This window comes from Prionailurus bengalensis, chromosome C1 (genome assembly GCF_016509475.1).
Source record: "Prionailurus bengalensis isolate Pbe53 chromosome C1, Fcat_Pben_1.1_paternal_pri, whole genome shotgun sequence".
NCBI classification, from domain to species: Eukaryota; Metazoa; Chordata; class Mammalia; order Carnivora; family Felidae; genus Prionailurus; species Prionailurus bengalensis.
In genome coordinates this window covers 217,953,888-217,979,880 of record NC_057345.1, presented here as the reverse complement: position 1 = coordinate 217,979,880, position 25,993 = coordinate 217,953,888, and the positions used below count along the sequence as shown (strand labels likewise).

General features: G+C 51.8%; 1 protein-coding gene across 10 annotated transcripts in view; it reads right to left on the bottom strand.

Moving 5' to 3' along the window:
- Window positions 1–25,993, bottom strand: part of AGAP1 (ArfGAP with GTPase domain, ankyrin repeat and PH domain 1) — a 552,763-nt gene that overhangs the window by 306,177 nt on the left and 220,593 nt on the right. For all 10 annotated transcript variants that reach the window (XM_043578237.1, XM_043578238.1, XM_043578239.1 and 7 more), the window contains one exon: window positions 23,139–23,273. In XM_043578237.1, coding sequence (XP_043434172.1) covers window positions 23,139–23,273 — 135 coding nt within the window. The remainder of the gene's footprint in view (window positions 1–23,138; window positions 23,274–25,993) is intronic.

Genomic DNA, 25,993 nt, shown 5'->3' with positions numbered 1-25,993 from the left:
TCCAAGAGGCTCTCAGCCGACAGCGACCCGGAAGCCTTGGTTCAAGGCCACACGATGCCACCTGGCTCGGAGAGGAAAGAGAAGGAGGGAGGACAGCCCCACACGGAGCCAGGAGGGGCCACAGAAAGCCCTGCCCCCCAGCCCCCATTTTATCAGGAACGTGTTTAAGCCTACGGTAAAACTTAACCAACAGTACAAAGAACAGCGAGGAACCCACCACCCACTTCCGACAAAAGCAAATACTTTCCCGTGTTTGGCTTTTTTGTACCCGAATGAACTGAGTCACAGACGTTATTTCCCTAAATATTTACTTCAACACGTTCCTTCTCAAAATAAGGACATTTGCCGACACGGCCACTACACCACTGGCGACTCGGAAGTGTCCATACCTGTGCGTGGGAGCGGCTCCTGCCCGCTAGGTGACGTGCTGGGAACAGTCACAGGCGGGTTCTGTCCAGTTCTGGGGGCACCACCAGCTGGGGGAGGAGACCTGGGAGCTTCTCATCTGCAACAGTGGCTTCCGTTTGTCCCCAAAGAGCAAGGGTATCCGCTGATGAGGACGAGGGAGGGGAGAGCTCAACCCCGTGAGGGCTTGTCGCAACTGTTTTTCTATTCTTGTTTGTCCCCCCTCTGCTCTCTCCAGGACGAACGGCTCAGGAAATCCCTTCTGTCTACACATCCTCTCCAGAGAGTGGACATGCAGGATAAAATGTGCTGAGAACTCACCAAGTGAGGCGCTCCTTACTTACTCCCAGGTAGAGCCGCCTTCCCCGTAAGGCAGCCCGATGCGCCAGGAGCACAGGTGTGCAGAGGAGGGGACGGGGCAGGGAGGACCCTCAGCTTCTCGCTCCCGACAGCTGCCCCCAGGGGAACAGGACGGCTCCCCGGAGGCGCTCTGCTATCCATGCAGAGCTGCGGGACAAGTGCATGAAGCCCGCGGGGGCGGAGGCTGTCGCAGTCGGGAACTTAGGCTCCCGTCCCTGCCATCAACTCTGCATATTGCTCTCCAATCGAGGAAACCTTCCCAGAGAGCGGCTCACGGTCACAAGCAAGTGTGAAGACCGTGGAGGTGGTGGGTGCCAGGAAGTGGCCGAGACTCGTGAGCAGGACAGACTCGTCCCTGAGCTGCAATCTAGGCCCCAGAGAGATGAGGGGCAGGATCACGTGTCTGGATCAGGAAGGTGGGCTGGATGCGAGACCATCATGGCCACGACACCGTGCCAGACCCCGTGACCAAAATTTTGAAACTGACCCACTTCCTGCTCTCGTAGAGCTTATCAAAGTAAAATCATCTCGGGACGCCTGGGTGGCGCAGTCGGTTAAGCGTCCGACTTCAGCTAGGTCATGATCTCACGGTCTGTGAGTTCGAGCCCCGCGTCGGGCTCTGGGCTGATGGCTCAGAGCCTGGAGCCTGCTTCCGATTCTGTGTCTCCCTCTCTCTCTGCCCCTCCCCCGTTCATGCTCTGTCTCTCTCTGTCCCCCAAAAAATAAAATAAAACGTTGAAAAAAAAATTAAAAAAAAAAAAAGTAAAATCATCTCTACAGAGGATCTCACGTCCAGTACGTCCTCAAAACAAAACAAAACGCACTCTCCTTAGCTGTCCAATGCACCACATCCATACTTCTTAAAAAATGTTTTAGTTTTTTTTTTTTTTTTTTTTTTGACAGAGCGCGAGAGAGCAGGGGAGGGGCAGAGAGAAAGGGAGACCAAGAGTCTGAAACAGGCTCCAGGCTCTGTGCTGTCAGCACAGAGTCCAACGCGGGGCTGGAACCCAGGAACCTTGAGATCATGACCCACTGAGCCACCCAGGCGCCCCTCGTCCATACTTTTCCAAGGCACCGAAGGAATACCACAGAAGGACCATTTAAGGACTGGAGTTAGCAGACACACACAGTAGCCTGAGGCACCAGGAAATTTAAAAGTTCAAAAGGAATCAACGGGCAGTCTTTAAATTAGGTTGTACGTCTATATGGCACAGGACAGTGCCACCTTGAGGAAAAAAAAAAAAATGCCCCGAATTCCTAAAATTTGTTTCCAACATTTTTCTGTCTTGGAAAACTTCCAGGAGATTGAATTTTGGATTGATCGCACAGGTGTACAATTTCGGCCAAAGGCATGGCTCTTCCATCGTCCCAGGTCCCCAGGGAAAACCTGGACCAGCACAGGGCAGCCAGGGGGTCGGACAGCGAGCGGAGTAGACCGGCTCTGAACCCTGGTCTCCGGGAGGAGGGTGAGGAAGCGAAGGCGTCGGGACCCTCTCAGAGGACGGTAAACCCAGGTGGTGACGGCCGAGGAAGTACCGTTTTTGCTGAGCTTTCTGTGGTGACCCGTCCTGTGCTGAGACAAGATCGATCCTGAAGCCGTTGGTTTTCTTGTTCCGATGGAAAGGATGTGAGTACATCCACGATTTTCAGAGAACAGTCTTCATCATTCTCTCAACAGCACTGTGTCTTTGTTGGCTTAAAATGCTTTCGTGACCGTCAATTTCAGCCGTCAGGACGCCAGATGAGGGTGGTATCAATGCGGGTCTCCTCCCACGGAGGGTGACCCTCCAGGTAACAGCTCTGTGCCCGGCGGCGGGCGAAGACAGCTGGGACCGGGCAGATTTGCGCGGGGTCACCGCGCATCGCCGGTCCGTCCTCCACCGCCACCGGCACTAACCCCAGACCGCGGCTACTCGAACCGCCCCTCAACCTTCCCCAGACCTTTAGCCGAGGGAACCCCTTCCACGAGAAAACAAACTGGGCTCTCAGAAGGAGGCGGCTCTGAATCTTCCCAGGTTGAGACCGTCACACGTCAACCGCGGCCTCCTCGGGGTGCTGTGGCCCAGACACCGGCCAGGAGACGCGGGTGAAAGGATACAGCGGGATGATGCCACCACTCGGGTCACCTGGCTGGCACGTCCCCCCCACGGCGTGCACATCTCTCTTTCTCATTCTCATTCCCTTTCGCGGGATGAGAAACGGTTCTAATCACTTTACGGCTGCATCTGTTTCCTACTCTGCAACTTGACTGAAAACGCCAGCATCCGCTCATTCGAAAGCTCTGATTGGAATCAAAGCCCCGCCATAAAGATAAAGGCGGCCTGCTGTAGCGGCGGTAAGTGGGAGCCGCCTAGCAACTATTGTAATTACTGCGCTTAAACCGGGCCCTACTTCAGAGCCCTGGCGTTATTTCCATTTTAAACGCTTCATTTCTCAATCCGTGATCGCTTCCCTATCAGCAGCTCTTAGGCTGCACACTCGAAGGTTCCGAGTTTTCATTCTTGTGTTCCCACTGGCCTACGTGGGACGCCCGAGGCTGCGCGCGGACTGGACGGGGGCGCTGGAGTGGCCGGAGGGGCAGTGCCCACGTCTCGGCAGCCCCAGGTGCACCGTCTAGGCCCGGCCCGTCCTCCACAGACACTCCTGTCCCCTCACCCAGAGAAGGGAGATAACAAACACCAGACTCCTAGCAAGGTCGTTTCTGTTCTCTGCATTTGCCGGACGTGGGTTCCTAAATCAGGTGGATCCCACATTCTGGGGTTGGGGTGGGGGTGGGGGGAAACGTGTGTCCTTCCCAGAGAAAAGCTACCTATTATTTGAATTTTCTTTTCAAGCCTTAATATACTAGGTTCGTGGGGGCACCTGGGTGGCTCAGTCCGTTAAACGTCCGACTTCGGCTCAGGTGATGATCTCATGGCGTATGAGTTCAAGCCCCTCCTCAGGCTCTGGGCTGACAGCTCGGAGCCTGGAGCCTGCTTCGGATTCCATGTCTCTCTCTCTCTCTCTCTCTCTCTCTCTCTCTCTCTCTGCCCCTCCCTGGCTTGCATTCTGTCTCTCTCTCTCAAAAATAAACACTGAAAAAAATTTTTAAAAAATACAGTAAGTTCATGGGTCTGGATATTGAATTGCAGGACCATCTGACCATCTATCAGTGTGAGCAAGACTAAAGAATTTAGCTTTTGTTCAGTGGTAACTTGTAAGTGTTGTCAATGCCGTGTATTTGTGCAAAGGACCCCAGAAAAAGAACTTGGTGGAAGTGACAGCAGGTAAGAAGGTATTTACCTTTAAGCAGGGGCGGGCGGGGGGGGGGGGGGGGCGGCCCTCTCTGATGCATTTTGGTAATTTTGTCAAGAGAGACATTTTTTTTTTTAATTTTTTTCAACGTTTATTTATTTTTGGGACAGAGAGAGACAGAGCATGAACGGGGGAGGGGCAGAGAGAGAGGGAGACACAGAATCGGAAACAGGCTCCAGGCTCTGAGCCATCAGCCCAGAGCCTGACGCGGGGCTCGAACTCCCGGACCGCGAGATCGTGACCTGGCTGAAGTCGGACGCTCAACCGACTGCGCCACCCAGGGGCCCCAAGAGAGACATTTTTTAGGTGCCCAAACAAGAAAGCAAACCAGCGTCACTGCTCAGTTAATGAGTAACCGACCATCTCGAGGAACACTGCTAGGGGAGAGCAGGTCCGGAGAACAGTTCTGAAGGCGTCAGTCCATCTTACTTAGAAGGGTGAGAGCTTATGCTGAGTTAACCTGCTTCCAGAACACAAGGGGAAGAGCTGGTTACAAAAAAGTTCAGTGTTGTGCCCTACATCTGGACAGGTGAGGAGGGAAAGGCCCGGAAGGGCACTCTCCCTTAGGGCCGAGCCAGACTGGCCTCCCTCGGGAAGGAGTCTACGTAGAGTGGATGGACCCTACGGTGAACGTGTGCTTTTGCTCAGAATCGCGCCACCTTCCCAGGCTTTCCGTTACTTTATCATAGGCGGGTGTTTGAGGCATCCCAAGAAGTAATAAACGGAAGACCTACCCATTTCACAGCTGGGTAAACTGAGGGGAGCAGCTGAATCATCGTGCAGACCGAGAAGACAGAGACGGAGCCCAGCTCGGCCTGCTGCCCTGCGTTTATCCGTGGGCATCCGGGAGTGACGCTTCCTCGGTGACTGACTCGGCAAGAAAACGAGACTGTGACTCCATAATCTGAATTCACAGGCCTGTGGGCGAGCGGATATTCTGTAGCAGCTGTCTTTACAGAATGAAACAGGAAGTCTGTCAACCGAAGCTGAAGTTTCTCAGCGTGTCACGTCATCAGCACCGGCTCGGCCTGTCTGGTTATTGGCCAAGTTACCGGAAACATCTGGGTTTCGGCATCTTCATTTACTTCGACCGAGTTCCAAACACAACGGCTGAATACTTCCGTCCGGGCTTTGTGGTTTGTCTTTGAAACCTCGGATACAGGTTTCATTTTCTCTGGTGCTCGTTTTGGAACAGAATAGGCCGGAACGGCAAAACACAGAGCACAATAAAGCAAAAAGGAGAAAGTGTTCAGACTCCCACTCAGGTGTTTTCCTAACGGTCCCCCCAGCCTCCCACAGCAGCAGCATTCCTGTCGACGTGTTTTTCTCTGTTCTGGAAAGACTAGTTGGGGCAGAGACCCAGCCGCTGGGCGCTGGTGAGGCTGACGGGCAGGGTACGGCCAGTCTCCGCTCCAGCTGGTCGGGGCCGTGCGGACCTGAGGTTACGCACCTTGGCACCTCTGGGCACCAGACAGGGCTCCGGCGTCTCGTACGAGCAGGCTCACGTCCACACACGGCACCCAGCAAATCCCTGCTGGGGGCGGTCAGCCTGACCCCCCCAGTTTCTCGCTGCTGCACGGCAGAAGCACCTGACATAGTTTCTTGCCCATAACATGTCACGGAAACGGATCTGGATTCGGTGACCAGTGTGGACAGACACGTGGTGGCCTGGGACTAGGTCTCCGTGAGGTTCATCACTGAAAGGCTGTGCAGAGAAAAAAAAAAAACCCACAGAGGAGAGAGCGCGGCTGCCCTGGGAGTTACAACAACACGAGAACAGGGATGGGGAGCCGGTGTGACAGGACGAAAGGGTGCGTGTGGGTCAAGGCCGCCAGGGGAGGGCAGGATGAGGACTGACCGTGGCTCCCGGATCCAGGAAGAAGGGTCGCTGACGAGGAGGGCGAGGTGTGGGGGGAGAGGGGAGGAGTGGGGAGCAGGAATCACGGAGCTCTCCGCTCTCACGAGGGGTGGGAACTAGATGACGGTACCCCATCTGCAGCAGCTTCCCGGGGCCGCCCTAACAAGGTCCCACAGACCGGGGCACGACACAGCAGAAACGGCCTGGCCCGGTTCTGGGGGCCGAGTCCCAATCTGTATCACTGGCCGAGCCAGGTGCCGGCAGGGTCGTGCTGGCCCCGGAAGCTCCAGGGGACAATCCGCCGCCTGCCTCACCCAGGTTCTGGGGGCCGCCGGCGAGCCCTGGCGTGTGGCCGCGTCGCCCCGACCTTCACGTCTCTACCCGGGCGTTGTCCTCTCCCCGTGTGCGGCCACGACACTGCTCCCTCTTACCAGCCACGTGGTTGTGGCTCAGGGCCCGGCCCCTCGTCTGAGGATCTTTAACCACATCTGCAAATGCCTTGATTCTTCCATAAGGCACTGTTCACGGGCTGCAGGGGTGAGGCTGTGGCTGTCTGTGGGGGGACCAGCAGGGGCTCACCACCACACGTCTCAGGCCGTGGCTCAGATACCCTTGGGCCCTTGAGTCTGTGACTTCGACACTTAGTACCCTCACGCGGACCAATGACCCACCAAAGCCATTCTGTTTTGTTTTGTTTTTTACTCAAATCTACCAGCTCTCCTAAGTAGTTTTTTTGTTTGTTTGTTTTTTTAGTTTATACGTATTTTTTGTTTTTTTCTTTTGAGAGCGAGCACGCGAGCAAGCCGGGGAGGGGCAGAGAAAGAGAGAGATCCCAAGCTGAGAGCGCAGAGCCCAATGTGGGGCTTGAACCCACGAACTGTTGAGATCATGACCCGAGCCACAACGCTTAACTGACCGAGCCACCCAGGAGCCCCTCTGAGCAGTTTTAACAAAATTACGAAACGATGCTGAGTGTTCTAAGACTTGCCCTTCAATTTGAGCCTCTGTTTTGTTTGAATCTTTTGAGTTTATATTTGGATACGTGGATACATGAGATTTAGAAATGGATCTTTGCAGAATCTCTCCCAGTTCTGTTGATTTGCCAGAAAGTGGAGGGGGACAAAAAGGGCCTATCCGGTCCTTTGTAATTTTTGTCTCATGTATATTTAACGATACCAATTCCTTTATTTCCCGTAAGAAATATACGGTGCAAAGAGAGAGACTCCCAGGCTTTCGGGCCAGTGACTCCTGGTGGCAACGGCTATCTGGAGGCCGGTTTGTGGCCGCAAGCTCACTGGTGACCAGGGACGCGGGAGAGGGGGCCCCGTGCACACACGGCGGGGCGATACAGACGCCTATGCGGGAGTGCGTCCCTCTGCACCCAGTGCTCCGGGCAGGACGTCACAGCTGACCGCACCCGGGATCTAAAAGGTAAGAGTCGAAGACGTTGTCAGCCGCAAGTGGGCATTTCTGCCAGCCGGCAGGCACCCAAGAATTCTTTACGGAACAGGTCTTGGAAGGTGGGTCTCAAGACCAGCCTTCTGTCTCTGGACTGGAAAATCCATGCTGGTAACACACGAGTTGAGGGAGGAATGCTATGGTGTCATATCAGAAAACGCAGACTTTAGAAGAAATGAAACAGCACAGAGTAACTATGTTCGGGTCTTTTTAAGGCAGGTTATTTAAAAGAATATAGAATAAGGTCCCAATTTTGTTTTGAAAGTACTGAAAATCGACTCAACGGGCATTCAATAAAACGATTCTTACTAGGTGGTGGGATCACAGGCGATTTTAACTGGCTCCTTTACAGGTTCCCGTATTGTTATAAACGGCTGTTATGCTAGCGAGAAATACTAAAATGTTTAAATAGCTGTAAATAAGTAATATATAAAACACGCACAACTGTATATTTTAACAGAAACGGACCTGAAAACGTAACTCTGGAAAGCAAAATCCACACACTGGATGTGATGCTATTTTAGCAGCCGAGGGTCCTGCCCTCCTGCCTCACGGGGCAGACTCACTCAAGCCACAGAAAGTGCTAGCAGTGAGCTTCGGCTTCCAGACCGTTACCTGAGCAGGAACACACGGCAGGGGCACATGGAGAGGTCCTTGCGGTCCTTATGCATTTGATTGCCTTTTTCCAACGGTCCCTCCTTACGTGAGCCATCGTATTTCATAGCAATTAAGTTAGCTGCGGGTTACCCAGAAGATTCCCTCTGCGCATCGCTTCACGTCTCCCAGGGCTTCCCGATCGTCTTCAGACTGCACGACAGTGTGAGCTGGACGGACTACCTGTTTGCATTTCTTTAAGAACCTTTGGGGGGCAGAGCCTGTCGAGGACAGAGAGTAGCAAACAAAAGCAGGCGTCATGCCCGCCACCACGCCCCTAACACCAGCCCTCAGGCACAGGCTGACGGCACGCACGCAGGACAAAGAACCCGAGGAAGGGGAGCCCCCGGGAAAAGATCCGGGGTTGTCCGTTCAGGATGTGACGGGGATTTGCACTCACGGCTCTTCTCAGTGGCCGCACTGGCTGGGCTACGTGCGGAGGTCTATCATCAGGGATTATTTAGGAGCTCAATGTACTTCTGCAGCAGGATTTCCTTGCTCCCTAAAAAATTCCATCACGCAGCTCTGGTGAAGAACGATCCCACCGCAGCGGTCAACAAGCGTCTGGCTTCAGAGCCGTGCTCATTTCCTGCGGGTCCCGGGCACCCGCCTCAGTGCCTTGCAAATGGATGAATGCAGACTTTACTAAATGCAGCGGAAGAAGCATCTAGAGCCTGGGCCAGGGCTCCGCCTACACGGCCCCTTCCCCCAAATTCTCGTCTTTCAGGGGCCGGTGCAACACCCTTCCACGGCGCTGAAAGACTAGACTGTGAAACCTGCTGTCCCACGGCAGAAATTTCCCCGTGTTATCTCACGTCTCCTGTTGCTTAGTGTCCGGCTGTGTTTACCCCATACCGGGGACTGGCCTGTAGAGCTCTGGGAGTTATATTTACTTCCTTATAAATTCTAAACACTCAGTTCGTAAGTAATCTGATAAAAGACGCCATCTGTATAGAATAGCCTGTGATGTGACAGGTTTCTCATCTGACATAGCGAAAAGGGGAGGAAGTCCCACTGACCACGTAAAGAAATTGAAAATGTCATGAGCTGAGGCTCAGTTGGTAGTGCGGGACTCTTGATCTACGAGTTGTGAGTTGGAGCCCCGCGTGGGGCACAGCGATTACGTAAATAAAATCTAAAGGGGCACATGGGTGGCTCAGGCAGTTAAGTGTCCGACTCCTGATTTTGGCTCAGGTCATGATCTCTTGGTTCATGAGATCGAACCCCACATGGGGCTCTGTGCTGACAGCACGGCACCTGCTTGGGGTTCTCTCTCTCCCTCTCTCTCTCTGCCCTCCCCCTCTTAAATGTTTTTTAAAAACCTTTGAAAAAAAAGTCATGAGCTGAGCTGCTACAATTTCTAATGGAATTTATGTAGTGGGAGAAAATAAAGGGTAAAAGCCAAAAAAAGTAAACGAGAGGAAAACAGCAGTGAGAAGCCCTCGACCTTGGGAGAGTAGAGGAAGGAAAAAAGAAAACCCTGAACCCCAAAAGTGAGGCTCTTCTACGTGCCCAGCCCACTGCAGGGCGCACAGGGAAGCAGCAGGTGGGAGCTCTCTGAAGGGCCCTCAACTCCTTCAGGGATCATAGCCACTCCTCACCACACCTCGCCTCACTTCCACAAGAGTATCTACATTTCCCAAAACCGACTGACTCCCTTCCCCCTGTCCAGGAATTCCGGCCCATGGAGAACCCACGGCGTCCCACGCAGTGGGGAGGCAAGAGCCCAGCGGAGAGCCCGAGGGCAGTGGCCTCACCCCAGACCTGCATGGCCACCTGCTCAGACCTGGTGTTGGACCAAGGATGCAGACCCTAGAGCGGGACATCAGGGCTGTCATCGGGCCAAAAGAACTCTTGGGGAGTTCCATTACGAGTATGACAGACCAGGGGCGCCTGGGTGGCTCAGTCGGCTAGGCGACCGATTTCGGCTCAGGTCATGATCTCATGGTTCGTGAGTTCGAGCCCTGTGTCTGGAGCCTGGAGCCTGCTTCGGAGTCTGTGTCTCCCTCTCTCTCTGTCCCTCCCCTGATCACGCTCTGTCTCTGTCTCAAAAATAAATAAATAAAAACATTAAAAAAATAATATGACAGACTAAATAATAAATGTTTATTATACTCTAGTAAAAAAGTACACATCTTTTGACAAATTTTCTTCGAAGTCTTAAGTTACATGCAAGGCAAAAAAAAAAAAATCCAAAAACAAAAAAACAAGAAGGGATTTGGGTCCCTTTAACCACAGAATGTATCATTTCATCTTTATTTTGTCCTCCTCCCCATCCCAATGAATGAAACTTTACTTCTGTATTCCTGTACTGCTGATCCAGTAACTTCACACGCTTTATGGACTGTATCTTATTACAGGCCTAAATGATCTCTTAAACCACTGTGTTAGTTTTATTATGTCTGTATTCTCCACAGTGACAGCAAAGGGGAAAAATATGCCAGCGAGAACCATCCTTACGAGCTCTTTTGATGCCCCCTGGTGGCATGTCACTAAATTACAAAATCAAGTACTTGAAAGCAAACATTTCCTTTCTGCCATATTTTCATGGAGTCTCAGAGACCTCTTTATAGATCCAACGTTCTATTACCCACATATTCTATTACGTGAAGACAGTATGTGCAGATGAACCTTTATCACACGGCTTTTCGCAAATAATTCATATGTTGATTACAGTGGCACATGTAACCCCAAATTCCCCAGTGGGGATGTGGCTCAATTTTATTTAAAATAACTAAAGGAGCATCTTCATTCACTTCCAGGTTTTAAAATGTAATCTGCGGGGGCACCTGGGCGGCTCAGTCGCTTAAGTGTCCGACTCTTGATTTAAGTTCGGGTCATGATCTCATGGTTCGTGGGATTGAGCCCCGTGTCAGGCTCTCCTCTGACAGGGCAGAGTCGGTTTGGGATATTCATTCTCTCTCTCTCTCTCTCTCTCTCTCCCCCCCCCTCTCCCTCCCTCCCTCCCTCTCTCTGCCTCTCCCCCACTCACTCACTCTCTCTCAAAATAAATAAACCTTAAAAAAATGTAATCTGTGGCCTTTAACATTTCCAGAACAAAGGTAAGACCATGTGGCTGAGACAGACACACCTAGTCTCTAGTTTCTGACGGTGCTCTCTGGCAGGATGGCCTCGCGGGCCCTGCCTGCTCAGCTGCAAAGTGAAGGGCCAGGCTAGCCAGGCTCTCACGTCCTTCCAGACATGATACCCTACCAGTGTGCAGTTCAGGCAAGAGATGAATTTAAATGCAAAAGGCGCTTTGGTGCTGCATTTGATAACAAAATTTTGGCCCAGGTACAGGAGTATTTCTAGCATCCAGATGACCGCGTCAGTGTTCAGTATTTTTTTCTTATGGTTTACACAGGAAGTAAAATGTGAGGGAGCTTCCTGAAATTCCAAAACTCAGACCAAAAAACCCTTGGACTGCAGGAGGACAGCTGTGGGAAGACGGAACGCAGCGCCCCCTGCAGGCAGGCACGTGTACGAGGGAAAGAACTGCAGAGCGCCTCAGGGGGGCGCCACCTGACGGCGCGGGGACTGGGACAGAGAAGCTCAAGGTGCCATCGCCCGGCTCTCCTCACGGCGCCAGGCCTGACCATGCGACAGCCGGCCAGACGATCCCCCAGACGGCTCCCTTTTCTGTCAGACGGGGCTGCTGTTTGCTCGCGGGCCCAAGGCAGGGGCCAGAGTACGGTGGTGGCTGAAAGTGGGTGGCATCTGAATGGCAGCCTTGAAAGGTAAGGCCACCACCACGTGCTCGAGTTACTGACGCCGGTGCCGGCCAGCCGACTCAGGATGTGACGGAGGAAAAAGGATGCACGTTTCTGCTTTCGTTTGCAGAAAGGGCAAAGATGAAATGGTCTCCTTCCCAGATTTTGACACATCTAACATGAAACGATGAGGTAAGATCTTCACGTTCGCCAGCGGGGACATGTGCTTCAAGGGTTCAGGGAACTGGTCCAGAGGGGGTCCCCGGCCACCACTGCAGAAGGACGACCCCCGGGGGCAGTGCACCCGCGCTCCGGCTGCAGGCACGGCGGACCTGTCCCGGGACCGGGGCGGGCGCGGCCCTTCTCGGGAACTGTCCTGGGTGGAAACGAGGCTGGGTTTCCGGGGCCCCTCAAACCTCCCGGGGCACTGACCCGACACGTAGCTCCGGGAAGGGTTTTCTCCACTTCCCTCAGAAGGCACCCTGCTGCGGGCGTCTGTCTCGGAGGGGACACGCGGCAGCGCACAGGTAACACCGCGGGGCCAGAAGGGCCGGACGGGGGAGGGAACCCCAGCTCCGACATCGCGGCCACACACGGAATCGGGGGCGGTCTCTGCGCCGCTCCAGCCACAGAGAACCCCCCGGAAGCACCGAGGCCACGTCTTCAAGAGCAGCGAGGCCCATCTGCTCCCACGTGTCACCTGCCACGCCAGACCTCTGAGCCCCATCTCTTGACCAAACTCCTGCCTGCCAAAGAGGAGCTGCTTTTTACACCAAGAGACAAACCTAGTGAAAACTGTATTTTGAAAAAAAAAAAAAAAATACCACTATGATTCTTTTCTATCTATAAATGATGAACGTTTCTAAACAGAAAATACCCAGTGTGGCCAGGGAACAGAAAAAGGAGGCCTGAGCGGGGACGACTCCCTGGACGATTTGGGGACAGTGAGGACCGAAAGCCATGAGGCCACGCGGGCCACTGAGCCGGCAGTCTCCCCTCCAGAGCAGTCTCTTAAAGAAAGGATTAAGGATGGAGACAAAGACTTAAACAGAGAGCCCTCCACCAAGGCCCTGAACCTGAATCAAATACATAAATGGGGAGGGGGGACAACCAAATACCTACCAGGCGATTGGACCAAAAAAGTAGTTGTATTCACTTAATGGAATGCAATGGAATAATGAGAAAACTATTGTAGAAAAAGTACGGATGTAATCAAGCAGGTTCTCCAACGTCTCGAGGCCCGATAACCCACTTTCTCCGAACACGCGGGCATGCATGTGGCCACACACCCCACCCCGTAACAACGACAGCCCCCGGGCGGTGGCGTTGGGGGCGGTCTTTACTTCCGTATCTCCTATTCTTTAAAAACCTCGTCTTTAGCAAATCGCACAAATCCAACTTAGTCATCAAAGCTTTCAGCCTATTTTTCTTCACACAAACACGGCTTCAACCCGCTCCGCACGGCGGACTTCTCCCTGAAGCCCGGGAGATTCCATACACCTGCCGGTGTGCCCTCTTCTCTTCGCAAAGTCTGCAGTGACGCTGCGTGAACCACACGGGCCAACCGCAGACCCCAGGCCTGCCTCGGGGGAGGCCCGGCACCTGCTCCGAGTTGGACCCCCAGGCACTCTTGGAGGTGACACTGACCAGCACCCTCCCCCGCCCAGCTCAGGAGTTTGCACAGGTATCAGCGCCCGTGGAGTAAAGCTACGCCTTCCAGTGTCAAAGACTTTCACAACTTTCCTCCCTGGAGGATTCCTCTTCCTTCTCTCTCATGAACACAACATATTGGGGCTGCTAATCCAGTCATTAGCGGACAATTCCTCAGTGAGTGGAGGCGACTCAGAATCTGGCTATGTCTGTATTCTCTAGGGGGAAATAATGTTGGAAAATAAACCAGACTCCACAGTCAGAGAAAGACAAATATCATATGACTTCACTCACATGTGGATTTTAAGAGACAAAACAGAAGAAGAACATAAGGGAAGGGGAGCAAAAATAATATAAAAAGAGGGAGGGGGACAAACCTAAGAGACTCAAATACAGAGAACAAACTGAGGGTTGCTGGAGGGGTTGGGGGTGGGGGGATGGGCTAAATGGGGGAGGGGCATCAAGGAAGACACTTGTTGGGATGAGCACTGGGTGTCATACAAGGGGATGAGTCACTGGTATCTACTACTCCTGAAATCTTTATTGCACTACACGCTAACTAGCTTCGATGTGAATTAAAAATATAGAAAGAAAGAAAGAAGAAAAAAAGTTAACAGAAGACTTCAAAATAAGTTGGAAACACCAGCTACGAAGCAGGACAATTTCCGACTATGCTTTTTAAGTAACAGTTTTGTGTTCGTTTGATCAGAGGCGGCAGAGGGTTAAATAGGTCAAAAAGTACATCACCGTTGCGTCATTTTAAAAACATTAGGAAGAGCAGAATCCCGTGGCATTGTGAACAGATTATGAACAAAAATAAAAGCCATTTGTATGCATTAATGATACATCAAGCTAACTGAAGCTGGCTCAAGCCGTTAACAGAATCCTGGAGCACATCCCAGCTCCGAGGCCACAGCGCAGGCAAGTATTAACACAACCATTTTCTGTGTCATTGATAAAATTAATTCCTGGAGCAAAAGATAGGGGTCTTAACGTGAAAATCAGGATAAAGCACACGTACTAGGAGCGTTGGCAGTGTGTGAGTTAAAGCAGGCGTCTATGTGCACACGTGTGGGGACTGGTGCCCGCACGAGGCTGCCGGTAAGGGAAACACAGCACAAAATGTTCCCGACGTAGGGTAAGAAACCACCAGGCTGGAGCAAAGCTTCTAGTAACACGGTAAGTCCACAAAACTGTGAAACAGAAGATTATTTATGGTCTCTTGTTGTTTGTAATAACATCAATCTTGGTATCAAGACTTTAAGAGGACTTCTTTGGATGTTATTTTGGAAAGAATCAAAATGCCTTCTTCCTTGTAATGCTCCCCTCCACCCCACCATAAATGAGTTTAAGAATTATCGACTTTCGGGGCACCTGGGTGGCTCAGTCAGTGAAGCGTCTGACTTCGGCTCAGGTCACGATCTCGCGGTCCGTGAGTTCGAGCCCCGTGTCGGGCTCTGTGCTGACAGCTCAGAGCCTGGAGCCTGTTTCGGATTCTGTGTCTCCCTCTCTCTCTGACCCTCCCCCGTTCATGCTCTGTCTCTCCCTGTCTCAAAAATGAATAAACGTTAAAAAAAAAAATTTAAAAAAAATTATTGAGTTTCACACATAACTCTGTATCGTTAGGGCCAGCAGCTACAGTCGGTGAATCATACCCATAATTGAGATATTGCCCCCTACCTAAACATTTTCCCTTTGGATATATGATTTTAGGCAAATCAATTGATATTCAAAGGAGATAATCCCTCCTGAAAAGTCCAGCCTCTGGGTCCACTGATCAGTTCAACGGGTGAGAGAGAAACTCTCAAAACAGAGCTTCTGGACAAAGAGACTCCAAACAAGAAACAAGCTGATATCATACTTGTGTCCAATTCAAAACAGTATCTTGAAACACTCAGATTATTCCAAGGTCATCACCTTCAACAAGTTCTCAAATGAGCCCTGACAGTGCTCCCTGTCACCCGGTCACTAGTCTCAGCTTAACTTAACAAATTCCCTGTTTGTCAGGCAGATCAAGTGCCAGATGTCTGGCTCGTCCATAACACGGATGTTCACAGCTTCTCAACTCCAAGAAGTTTTTAACTCAAACTTTTTTCCCCTGAAAATACTAATTCAAAACTTCTTTTGTTATTCTCTTGGTTTTGCTTTTGCTTTTTTTTTTAGCCCCTGAAAATATGACTTACTACAGCTAATGCTGATTATTTTAGCTTTGGTATTATTTCATTTTGTGATTTAACCTCGTTATAGAGAAAGCATCTCTGTGAGAAATAAACCAAATTTAAAAGTGCTGTAGCATACAGGAGCGCCTGGGTGCCTCAGTCGGTTAAGCATCTGACTGTCGATTTCAGCTCAGGTCATGATCTCACAGTTCGTGGGATCAAGCCCTGCATTGGGGTCTGTACTGGCAGCGTGGAGCCTGCTTGGGAATCACTCTCTCCCTCTCTCTCTCTCTGACCCTTCCCAACTCATGCTCTTCCCCTCTCTGAAAATAAATAATAAACATTAAAAAAAAATGCACATACAGTGGCGCCTGGGTGGCTCGGTTGGTTAGGTGTCCAACTTTGGCTGAGGTCATGATCTCGTGGTCCATGAGTTCAAGCCCCGCGTCGGGCTCTGTGCTGACAGCTCAGAGCCTGGAGCCTGCTTTGGATCCTGTGTCTCCCTCTCTCTCCATCCTCCCCCACTCATGCACTGTCTCTCTCTCAGAAATAAACATTAAAAAAATGCACGTATATAAAGGGTACCGACAACGTCATGCTTCATACAACGAATCGGTGTAAATCATTCACGCACTTTCCCATCCAAACATAACCGAGGGCTATGGCAGAAACAGAAAGACCCACCCAAAGCTACAGATTCTTCCTCACCGCGCATATACGCTTCCCACCCACAGCCTCGACCCAAAGTCTGCTTTGTGTTAACACCAGCTAGGTATCTCTTCCATTTAATGAGAGGTTATAAACAATGGGCCAGACGTGGCTCTTTTGGAATCAACTTGCAGGTTCTAACTTCCATGGGATCCGACCACATTAGAAGCCGCCAGGCAGCGACAGGCAATGACGCTTGTGGTTAATGAGGACAGCAGAACGACGGCCAAACTGGGGCCACGCCCGTGGCACTGGACTCCACCAATTCCCTGTAGAGGAACCTGTTCAGTGTTTTCCTTCTCTTCCTTTCTCCCGTTTGGGCCATGTGTACGTAACTCTCACCCTTGTTCTTAGGAAGTTCTAAAATACTAACCCCCTAGGGGCGCCGGGGTGGCTGAGGTGGTTAAGCGTCCGACTCTTGATTTCGGCTCAGGTCATGATCTCACGGTTCGTGGGTACGAGCTCCGTGTCAGGCTCTGCACTGAGACTGCTTGGGATTCTCTCTCTCCCTCTCTCTCTGCCTGCCCTCTGCTCTCTGTTTCTCTCTCTCAAGATAAATAAATAAACATTAAAAAACAAATTTCAATATGAACGCCCCTGAATAAAGTGTAATTTAAGCAGCTGAAATTTACCCCGTCATAATATAAACTAACTACCCATCTGTCCCGGGAAGTCTTGAATGTACAACTTTTTGGTGCAGTGCGGGGGCAGTGAGCATGCTCCAAGGGCGGGGGGGGGGGGGGGGCATGGGGACACGGGGCCAGCGACGGGCACAGAGGCACAGACAAAGCCATGGTCAGAAAAGGACACGCAGGCTGACGTCGGCTGTAAACAGGGCCTATTAAGATCTACTATTTGACATCAAGTCCTTGGAGTGTGACATAAATATCAGTCATTATTACAAATGACAAAAAAAAATACAAACGAACAGACACTTCAGGACTCAGTTCACCTTTTCCGTATGTATTATTAAATGCCAATGTACACAGACATACGGCTTGCCTTTAAACGTGAAAAATCTTACTTTTGAAAGCACTCCTCTGGAAAAAGAAATCTACCAAACATAAAAATAAATGGACTCCAATCTAATCTCAACACAATAAAGAGAAAAACAGCAGCCACAACACAAATAATAAAAGAGGCCACCCCCACAATGGAAATTACGTGGGTTCCAAGAAAGCACGGAATGGGCCTAATTGACACATCCTTTAGCGGCACAAACAAAAGACGACGGCGTCAGCAAAACACCACGCGGCACTCGGAGCAAAGTCCCCAAAGATTGCTCCCACTTAATGATGCTCTAATACATGCAATTAGGTTGTACAAACCGGGCTCGTGAACACAGCTACTCCCATGCTGGACGCTCCCGTAATGAGGACCAGGCAGCCGCATACAATTCATGGGAAATGGGATTCTGTGCACATCAGGATTTCCGTCTTTGGGAGCGAAGGCCAGAAAGCAAAGGGAGGCTCCCTGACTTCCTGAAAACCCCTGGGCCAGTCACACAGCCCCTCCCGGCTCAGCCCACAGCACGGGGGTCCCCGCGCCCAGGTGAGCCATCCGCAGGCCGGGGGGCACCTAGGGAACAGCTTCTTACGAAAGCGCTTTCCAGAGCGTGAACCGCAACACGGTTGTAAAGAGCTGGCGTGACGGTGCCGGGAGCCTGATGTGGATCCTCCCAGAATGGGACCACGCCGTCAGACAGAGGCCCGTCCACAGGACAGTGCACGTCGGCGTGTAACTCCCGGAAGCCCAAGCGCAAGCCCGGGTTATGGCAGCACCAGCAATGGGCAGACAGAGCCCTCTAATGCCGTCGCCCAGCCTCTCCACCCACACGCACCTAAAACCGAACCGTTTCTTATGAATGCAACGCAGATCATCTATTCTAGAGTGAACAGTCTTCCACGTGGGATTGCCGAACTGGACGGTGTCCAGTCCGTAACTGGATGACACGGTGACAAAACTCGGCAGCCCTGGGGAGAGTCAAGCTGACAGATGGTAATTTGTAATTTATCCAGATCTTGGTCAGTACGGATCTTGACCGGGTCTGATAATTACTGTCGGAGCAGAATAGGTTGCAGACAGGCTTTCCTATTGTCCTACGAATACAAGCTGAAGAAGGTAGGGAGTTTAAGCTTTCCAGGGGGGTGTGCTTTAACGTCTAATAGGATGCTTTCGGTGGGATTTAACAAATGACTACAACTTCAGAATATATGTGCTCAGAATACTGAATTCGGTATACAAAACAGCCGGTGTCCAGATGCATTACAGGAAACCCACATAGAAAACGATACTGCTTTACAATACAGGCAAATCTATCAGCTCATTTTAGGAGAGGGAGCGAGGGAGAGAGGGCAAGGGCATAAAAGGGCTTGGGTAAGGGCAAACTAAATTCTTTGATACTACCACCAAAGTTCTACTCATTCTGTACGAAAGGGAAACCACTTTTCTTTAGACATCAGGGATCTTTAAAACACAATATACCAGTCAGATCCCATCACTAAAAAATTATAAGATATACTCCCCCCTCCCCAAAAAAAGTAGGCATTCTATTGGCTCTATGCCAAAAAATGTCAAAACAAACAACAAACTGATTCTACCTCCTGCTTAGTTGGAATGAGGGAACTACGCTGTGGCAGTTCACTACACCCGACACACGGCCATCACACAAGCACCGTCGTCGAAGCAAAACAAACTATAAGCGAAGACATTCAACGTAGGATAGGAAATTTCAAAAAGAGAACATAATTCACCATTTCCAAAAACCCACTTTGAGGGAACAAAAGTCCCCAATGCTCCATCATGAAGATAAGGCGGCAGGGTCCACTTTCTTCCTCCCAAGATGGCGCACGTTGGTGGTCCTTCAAGGGGCCCTTCGACCGCTTACACACATGAGTTTTTACCTTTCGGCACTGCTCGGCCTTCGGGGGGAGGAATCTATTTTTGTCACTAAGTCCTAAGCATCGTAGGTTGTCCCTGAACATCTAGGTTGAAAACTCCCACCACCCCTAGCCGGAGACTCATCTAACATGGCACAAAAGATGTGCCACTGCATAGGCCTTCTCCCACTCAGCTCGTTGCCTTAGGAAGTGAGGGAAACCCTTCTTCAGTAAGAATCCTAACATCAGAGGACTGACGTCTACAGAGAATGAACCTTATCCTCCTGTAATCCTGTATCTTCATGTCTCCAGGCCCTGAGAGAACAGACAACCAGGGGCTTCTGAAAAATCTAATGCTGACCCAGAAATCACCATTATAATGTTAAAAATACAAAAGCTTGTAGCTGATCTCCCAGACACGACCAGGGGCAAACAGAACTGCACAGAATTAGACAGACTGAAAGACATGGGGGGTGGGGGGTGGGCACGTGCAGCCCCAGGTTGCCTCAATCCCCTCCGGTCCAGACTTTGGTGGCCCAGGGCTCCCGTAGGGCTCTCCAAACAGATGGGTAACCACGCCCCCATGAGACCCAGCAGCCCAGATGCAGAACCGGTGAGCACGTGCATTCTCAGAAGGTGAATCTTATTTATAAGACCCTCTGTGGGGGCCAGATAGTTCTGCTGTGCGAGCCACACACACTCAGCAGGAGTCGGGTCAAGGGTGATCCCGAACCTCTGCGAGCAGGTGACAAAAAGCAACCTTGTCCGTCGCTCGCCCCCTCCACCCTAGGGCAAGGTGCAAGCTTAGGTCTCTGGGTACCTGAATTTTCACCTCGCCAAGGCCCTCCCCGCTCTCTACCCCAAACCAGAGGCACGGTGCAGGCAAGGCTGGTGCTCAGGTGAGGGACTCAAAGAATAAACAAATGAACAAATGGATCCATCTACCTCCCTGCCTCCTGACACCGCTGGGGCTCATAAGGATGCTCCTTCCTGAATTACTTTCCGAGAGCCATTTGAAAGTGACACCACGGAGAGAAAAGCAAACATTCTGTCTTCAGTTTTAGGACACTAAGAAGGCCAAGTTAAAGAAGCAAAAACTAAAAGTCCCTGGTATCTTAGAGAAGAAACCTGGGGAGCCAGGGGACTAGAATGCTTGGCCGGCAGGGGCAGGTACAAATAAAGTCTTGCTGGGGTAACAGTCCGGCCTCTGTTTTTTTTCCAGCAATAAGCTAAACCTTACAAAAAACCACGTGCCCCTTCTTTCTCTTTATACGATGCAACGGTAAAGAGTGGGTAAATAAAAACAAGTCCTAAGGCTTTCCAGAAAACCGAAAGACAAATCCACATGAACAGTGTCTTTGAGTGGGCAGTGAACCTGCGTCCCTGAAGCCACTCTGCCCAGCCTTCCCCCAGGTGAGTGGGCAGGACCCAGGTCCCTGCTGTGTAATGACAGGATGGTTAAGGCTCCGGGCTCGTGGTCCCAAGACAGGCGTCCAATCCAGGCCCAAAGCTTTTGGTCCAGCTACGTCATTTTTCTGAGCCTTGATTTCTTGAACTCTGAACCCTACGGGGTGTTTTTTCCTTAAAGATTAATACAGATTCTTAACGTTCACGATTTCTAAGTACCAAGCACAATCTCCACTCAGTCAAGAACTTTTATCGGTAACAATTAAGGAGTTTATGTATGAACCAATAAAAAGATATACCACATAATTACCCTACAAAATAAGAGTAAACCCTTATTTTTTTTTTTTTAAGTTTTATTTACCTATTTTGAGAGAGAGAGAGAGAAAGAGAGAATCCCAAGCAGACTCTGCCCAACGCGGGGCTCAAACCCACAAACCGCGAGCCAAAACCAAGAGTCAGTTGCTTAATCGACTCAGCCCCCCAGGTGGCCCGACTCTAATTTTATTTCTCAAACTTATCTTCATATAAAGATATTTTAAGGACAAAATCACAACAGTTACAAGCTGTCAGATCGTGAGCCTTATTTCCTTTTCTGACTCTGTACAATCCAAATGTTTAACGGGAAGGCATTATTTCTAAAAGTAGGAGTAACAAAACGAACGTATTGAAAATCTCCTAAGCCTGGGAAAACTCCCAAGAGCATAACGTGCTTCACCATTCAAATCCCAACAACAGCAACACCTTAATATTATGTGAGATGATGATGTTTGGAAAGGCCCTTCCCCTCCCCTTGCTGGCATCCCAACTTACAGACAACAAAGTGCTTCTGCACACACTCTGGAGGCAGGGCAGGGACGCATAACAATCTTGGCCTCCCCTACTATTTACTAATTCTTAGGATTATGATGTACATGTTCACTTACTTATGGAAAGTTCACGTTTGCGATAAACGCACAAGTAAGGCCATCTTTGCGGAGAATAAGCTCACCCACACAAGGAAACTCTGAACATCCCCATCAGGGACCGACGCGCTTTCCACCAAGGGCCAGAGGGTCCCCGTTTCAAGCTTCATGGGGCCCTGACATCTTAGTTGCCACCACTCGACTGAGCAGTGGTAACAAAAGCGGCCCAGCCGGGGCCACCGAAACCACTACTTACAGAAACAGGCTGTTGGCCAGATTCGGTCGTGGGCCCAAGCTTGGGGACTTTCACCTGTGACAGTTTGGTCGCACAGGGTTTGAGCTGCTTGGTGGAAGACGGCGAGCCTGCCCCGCGGGACACCCTCCCGGGACCCCACATGCTTCCGTGCGGGGCTCTTCACGGGCGACCGTTCAAGGTGCTGCAAACACAGGCCTGCACTGGCTCCACGGGGGGCCCCACCACCCAGCAGGAATGGGTACAGCCCGAGGGGGCCCCACAAACATGCGGGGGCAGGAGGAAGGGCCAGGAGACCCCAGGGCCCTCGGCGGGATGCTGCGGCTTCCGAGCAGGCCCTGGGGAGACAGTGAAGACCGCGGGTATAAAGGTCTCTGGAAAACACGTTGTGAGAAGGGGGGAGGGTGGGCCACTGCACGAAGAAAAGAGGCCGAAAGCCTAGAGCATGGCGGTGCTTAAGGAACGGGGAAGAAAACGTGCTGTGTGGAAACGGTCACCTTTGCGATGTAATGGAACAGGTCACAGTGTGCAATTCCTACAGCCCCGACTGAAAACGAATCCGGACATTTAGACGAGCGTTCGCACGTTGTCCCGCAAGCGCAGGCCTGTCACTACGACTCGCACTGGTGCCCGGCAAGGCCGGGGTGACCCGGCGGCTTGGGCGGTCTGCTCTGCCGCCGCGGATGTGAGCCCGAGCAGGGGGTGACCTGGCCTTTAGTTCCCACAACTGCGACCAGAAGCGGGACCCTCCGGAGGAAGCGGCTTTCCCCCAGACCTTCCCGACACTCCCCCCTAGACCAGAGAAGCCAAGTCTCCATCCACCCCACCCTCTTCCCAGCCCACACTTGGCATCGGAGTCTGTGCCCGTGGTGCTGCCCCCCGCCACCCCCGTATGGAACCCTGCGCTGCTCCCGGAGAGCCTCCTGTCCGACGCCCCCTGTCCCAGTGGTCCAGGATTAGCAGGGGGGTCACTAATGAATTCAGTCACAAAGAAACAATTCCTGCCCCGTGGCGCTGGCTCCCAGCCACGAGTCGGAACGATGTGCGATTGGGCTTTTGTTCTGTTTTGGGTTTTTTCGGTCCACGCTTGGCTCTCTTTACTCTTTCTGTTTATCCTCCTCAAAGCCCAACATGCGATATGTAGACCATTTTTAGGAACAAGCCTGAATTAAGAACCAGTAGCCACGGCGGAGAAGAGACGGCAAACGCGTCAAGTCCGACACACCTCGCGCAGAAACCTGCAAATGTCTGACCCTGAACGCCAAGGTCACGGAGCGCCTGCGAAGGGGCGGGGGGGGGGGGGGGGGGGGGGCCTGCGGCTTCTGAACATGCGCACAGGCAGCCAAAAGCCCCCTCTGGACGGGGGCGGGGCCAGCGGTCACGTGGACGGGCCCCGCCCACCGGGGAGTCGGTGCTGCGCCGGCAGCAGGGGGGCGCTTACCGTCCTGGAAGACGCGCTCCACGTTCAGCCCGTACGTGGCACACGTCTCGTAGTACGTGCACCTCTTCAGGTCGCTGGACAGCTTCCGCGCCCTGGCGTCGTCGATGACCCGCGGGTTCGTGGAACTTATGGCATCTGGAACAGACGAGCAAAGACAGGGTGACCACGAGTAGCTCGGGTGCTTCCCGGAACTTAAGGACCTGGGGTTGTTAAAACCTAGCTTACCCTCCAAGTAATAATCTCAAACATTTTATTAGAGTCATCCTTTGTAAAAATCCGTTTCAGAGGATCCTGCTTCTGAAATTTGGGACAAAAGAACGTCTAGGAAGACCAGAAAGAAGGCGTGAAAGTTAAATGTGGCTCCGGAGGAAAATAAAAGGGAAAAAGACACCCCACACTCGGTATTTGCAGGTGACTTTCGGTGCAAGAAGCATCCTGCGAAATGCGTTCTATGAGCAGAATTCCTACAGGTGCTGCCATTCACCCGTTCGGTGCGTGTCCGCAGAGTCGCCCTTAGGTGTCTGGTCCTGTTCCAGGCACAAGGCTACCCCAGTGAACACACAAAAATCTGTGCTTCACGGAGGGGCTACCAGGTCAGCCAGGGAGGGAGAGGTGGGCCGGGGAGAGAGGGGTCAGCTGGGGAAGGAGGAAGAGAACGGGGCGCAGGTGGGGAGCAACCTTGAACCATACAGTGTGGCCACCAGAGCCACGTCGGGCAGGGAAGGAGGTCGAAGGTCCGTGTGCTCAGTGTGATTTTCAGGCCAGCCCCATCTACAGGAAGGCGGCAGGGCCAACCAGCCACTACCTGTGGGGGAGAGCGCCTGGTGTGTTTAAGGGAGACTGAGGCAGGAGTGGGAAGGGAGGTGGGGCAGTCGGGGGGTGTTAGTTCTAACACAGCTGCTCCTGGGCAGACCCACTTCCTACAGGATCTATGTACAGATGGGGACGTCTGAGCGGCAAAGCAGACATGTCAGGCACCTGCCACCAGTCCCCTAAAAAAGGAAGACTCAGCCCTTATTAGCTCAGGGTCCCAGATGCGTCCTATCATGAGTTCCCAGGGAGTTGCTGAGCGCCAGCCTCGTGCCCGGCACACGCCAACGCAGGAAGGCCAAGATGTTAAGGCCACGGAGCTAGGTGTGAGACAGCAGGCACTTTTCAGGGACTTTTCCTGCCGTGAAGCTTTCTCAGCGGCATAAAGGCTCCCGAGCTACAGGAAACGCCCAGCTGCTCTTTAAACAAAAATCCACTGGTGGGATTTTCCCTACTACCCAGAGGAGGTGCAGCACAAGAGAAGACCTACGAGGCAGCCACAACCTTTTATGTTTTGTTTACTTGGGGGCAGGAAGTGCATAAAAAAGGGGCATCTTAAGGGAAGAATTTATTCATTTTTTCCCTCTCTTTCTCTTTTTTCTTACTTTGCTTCCTATCTTACCTTCAGCCCTATGGAACAGGCCTGACCTGACAGTTTCCCTCAGAGAAATCAAGACTAACTCCGATTCATACCTCTTTTGCGGACAAAGACCTGCGCCATCTCGAGAGATGTTCCGGAACATTCCCTGGCAAGGTCTGTTACAGGGATTTGTTCAAAGAACATCTATCTTGCCCTGTCTTGCCTGACAGGTTAACAAATTTGACTTAAATTTCACAACACTTAAGAAAAAGATGTATTTTTTTTTTAAAGGTGTAAACATCTTTTAAGGAAACAGGAGGGAAAAAAGCTTGAAATCTGTCAATCCGGCTGAGGATTTATCGCCACCTGGAGTCCCGGACACTTCCACGGCCCCCCTCCCTCAGTGGGATGCCCACCCCGCTTCCGTCCCGTCTCATCTTCCCAGGTACAGCGACACGTCACGGGTGTGGCCATGTCGTATCTGCACCTCGTTTCAGTCAGGGCGACACAAGCCTTGTTTTTCGTTCCATCCTAACTCTGTATCCTTTCAGGGCTCGTGCCTTTCTCTCAAATAAATTTAATCTGCAGGCATTTAAAATAGAACCTGCTCGTCAGACATTACACAGCCGCCTCATTCGGAAATGTCTTGTGCCCTGACGGGACCTTCACACAGGCTCCCTGGCTCCACGAGTGGACGCGTATTCCCACAGAGCCCCTCCTCCCGCCTGTGGATGAGGCGGCGCCACATGCCAGGCGTCCTTAAAGAATGAACATAATTGTTCATCTTTCCCATTCCAGAACCTCCTACCTCCAGGCCAACCCCAAACACGAGGGAGAGAAGCTCGGAGTCCCTCATCTATAACCTGACCCACCTTGTGTCTCCAACATCCCACAAAACCTGTGCAAAAGCACAACAAACGAGCAGGCTTCACAGAAAGCAAGTCTGTGAGCAGTAAAAAGTACCTGGGAGTGGAACCTTCCAGAACACCCACACTCACTCCACCATCTCGCCACTGGGGGGCGTCTGGGGCACTCTGGAAATTAAAGGTCTGATCAAGGACCAAGAGGAACTTGCCTAATTGCTAATACTCACGTCCCGTTCGTTCGATGCTGAAGTATGAACGACGTCTCACAAACGAGTGTGAGGAGACTGCCAGGAATCCCTCCTCCACCAGGGCTCCCAGGTGCTCACTCACCCGGGGCCTCTTCAGACAAAATGCGCTCACTCAACAGATGCTTCTACCGCCAGCAGGAATAAAAAGGGGTAGGTCCTTGCAGTCAGGGCCCACGTTAGGGCCTCCCCAGAGCCTCTACGGAGCCTTCGTCAGGCTTCTCTACAAACACATGGACCATCCTGGTGGGGGACATGGATATGCCCTCCTTCGGCCGAGGTGGGACACAGACAGCCCCGCTCACCCCCAAGGAAGGGAACAGAGAGACAGACGTGCTTCTGGCATCCCAACCA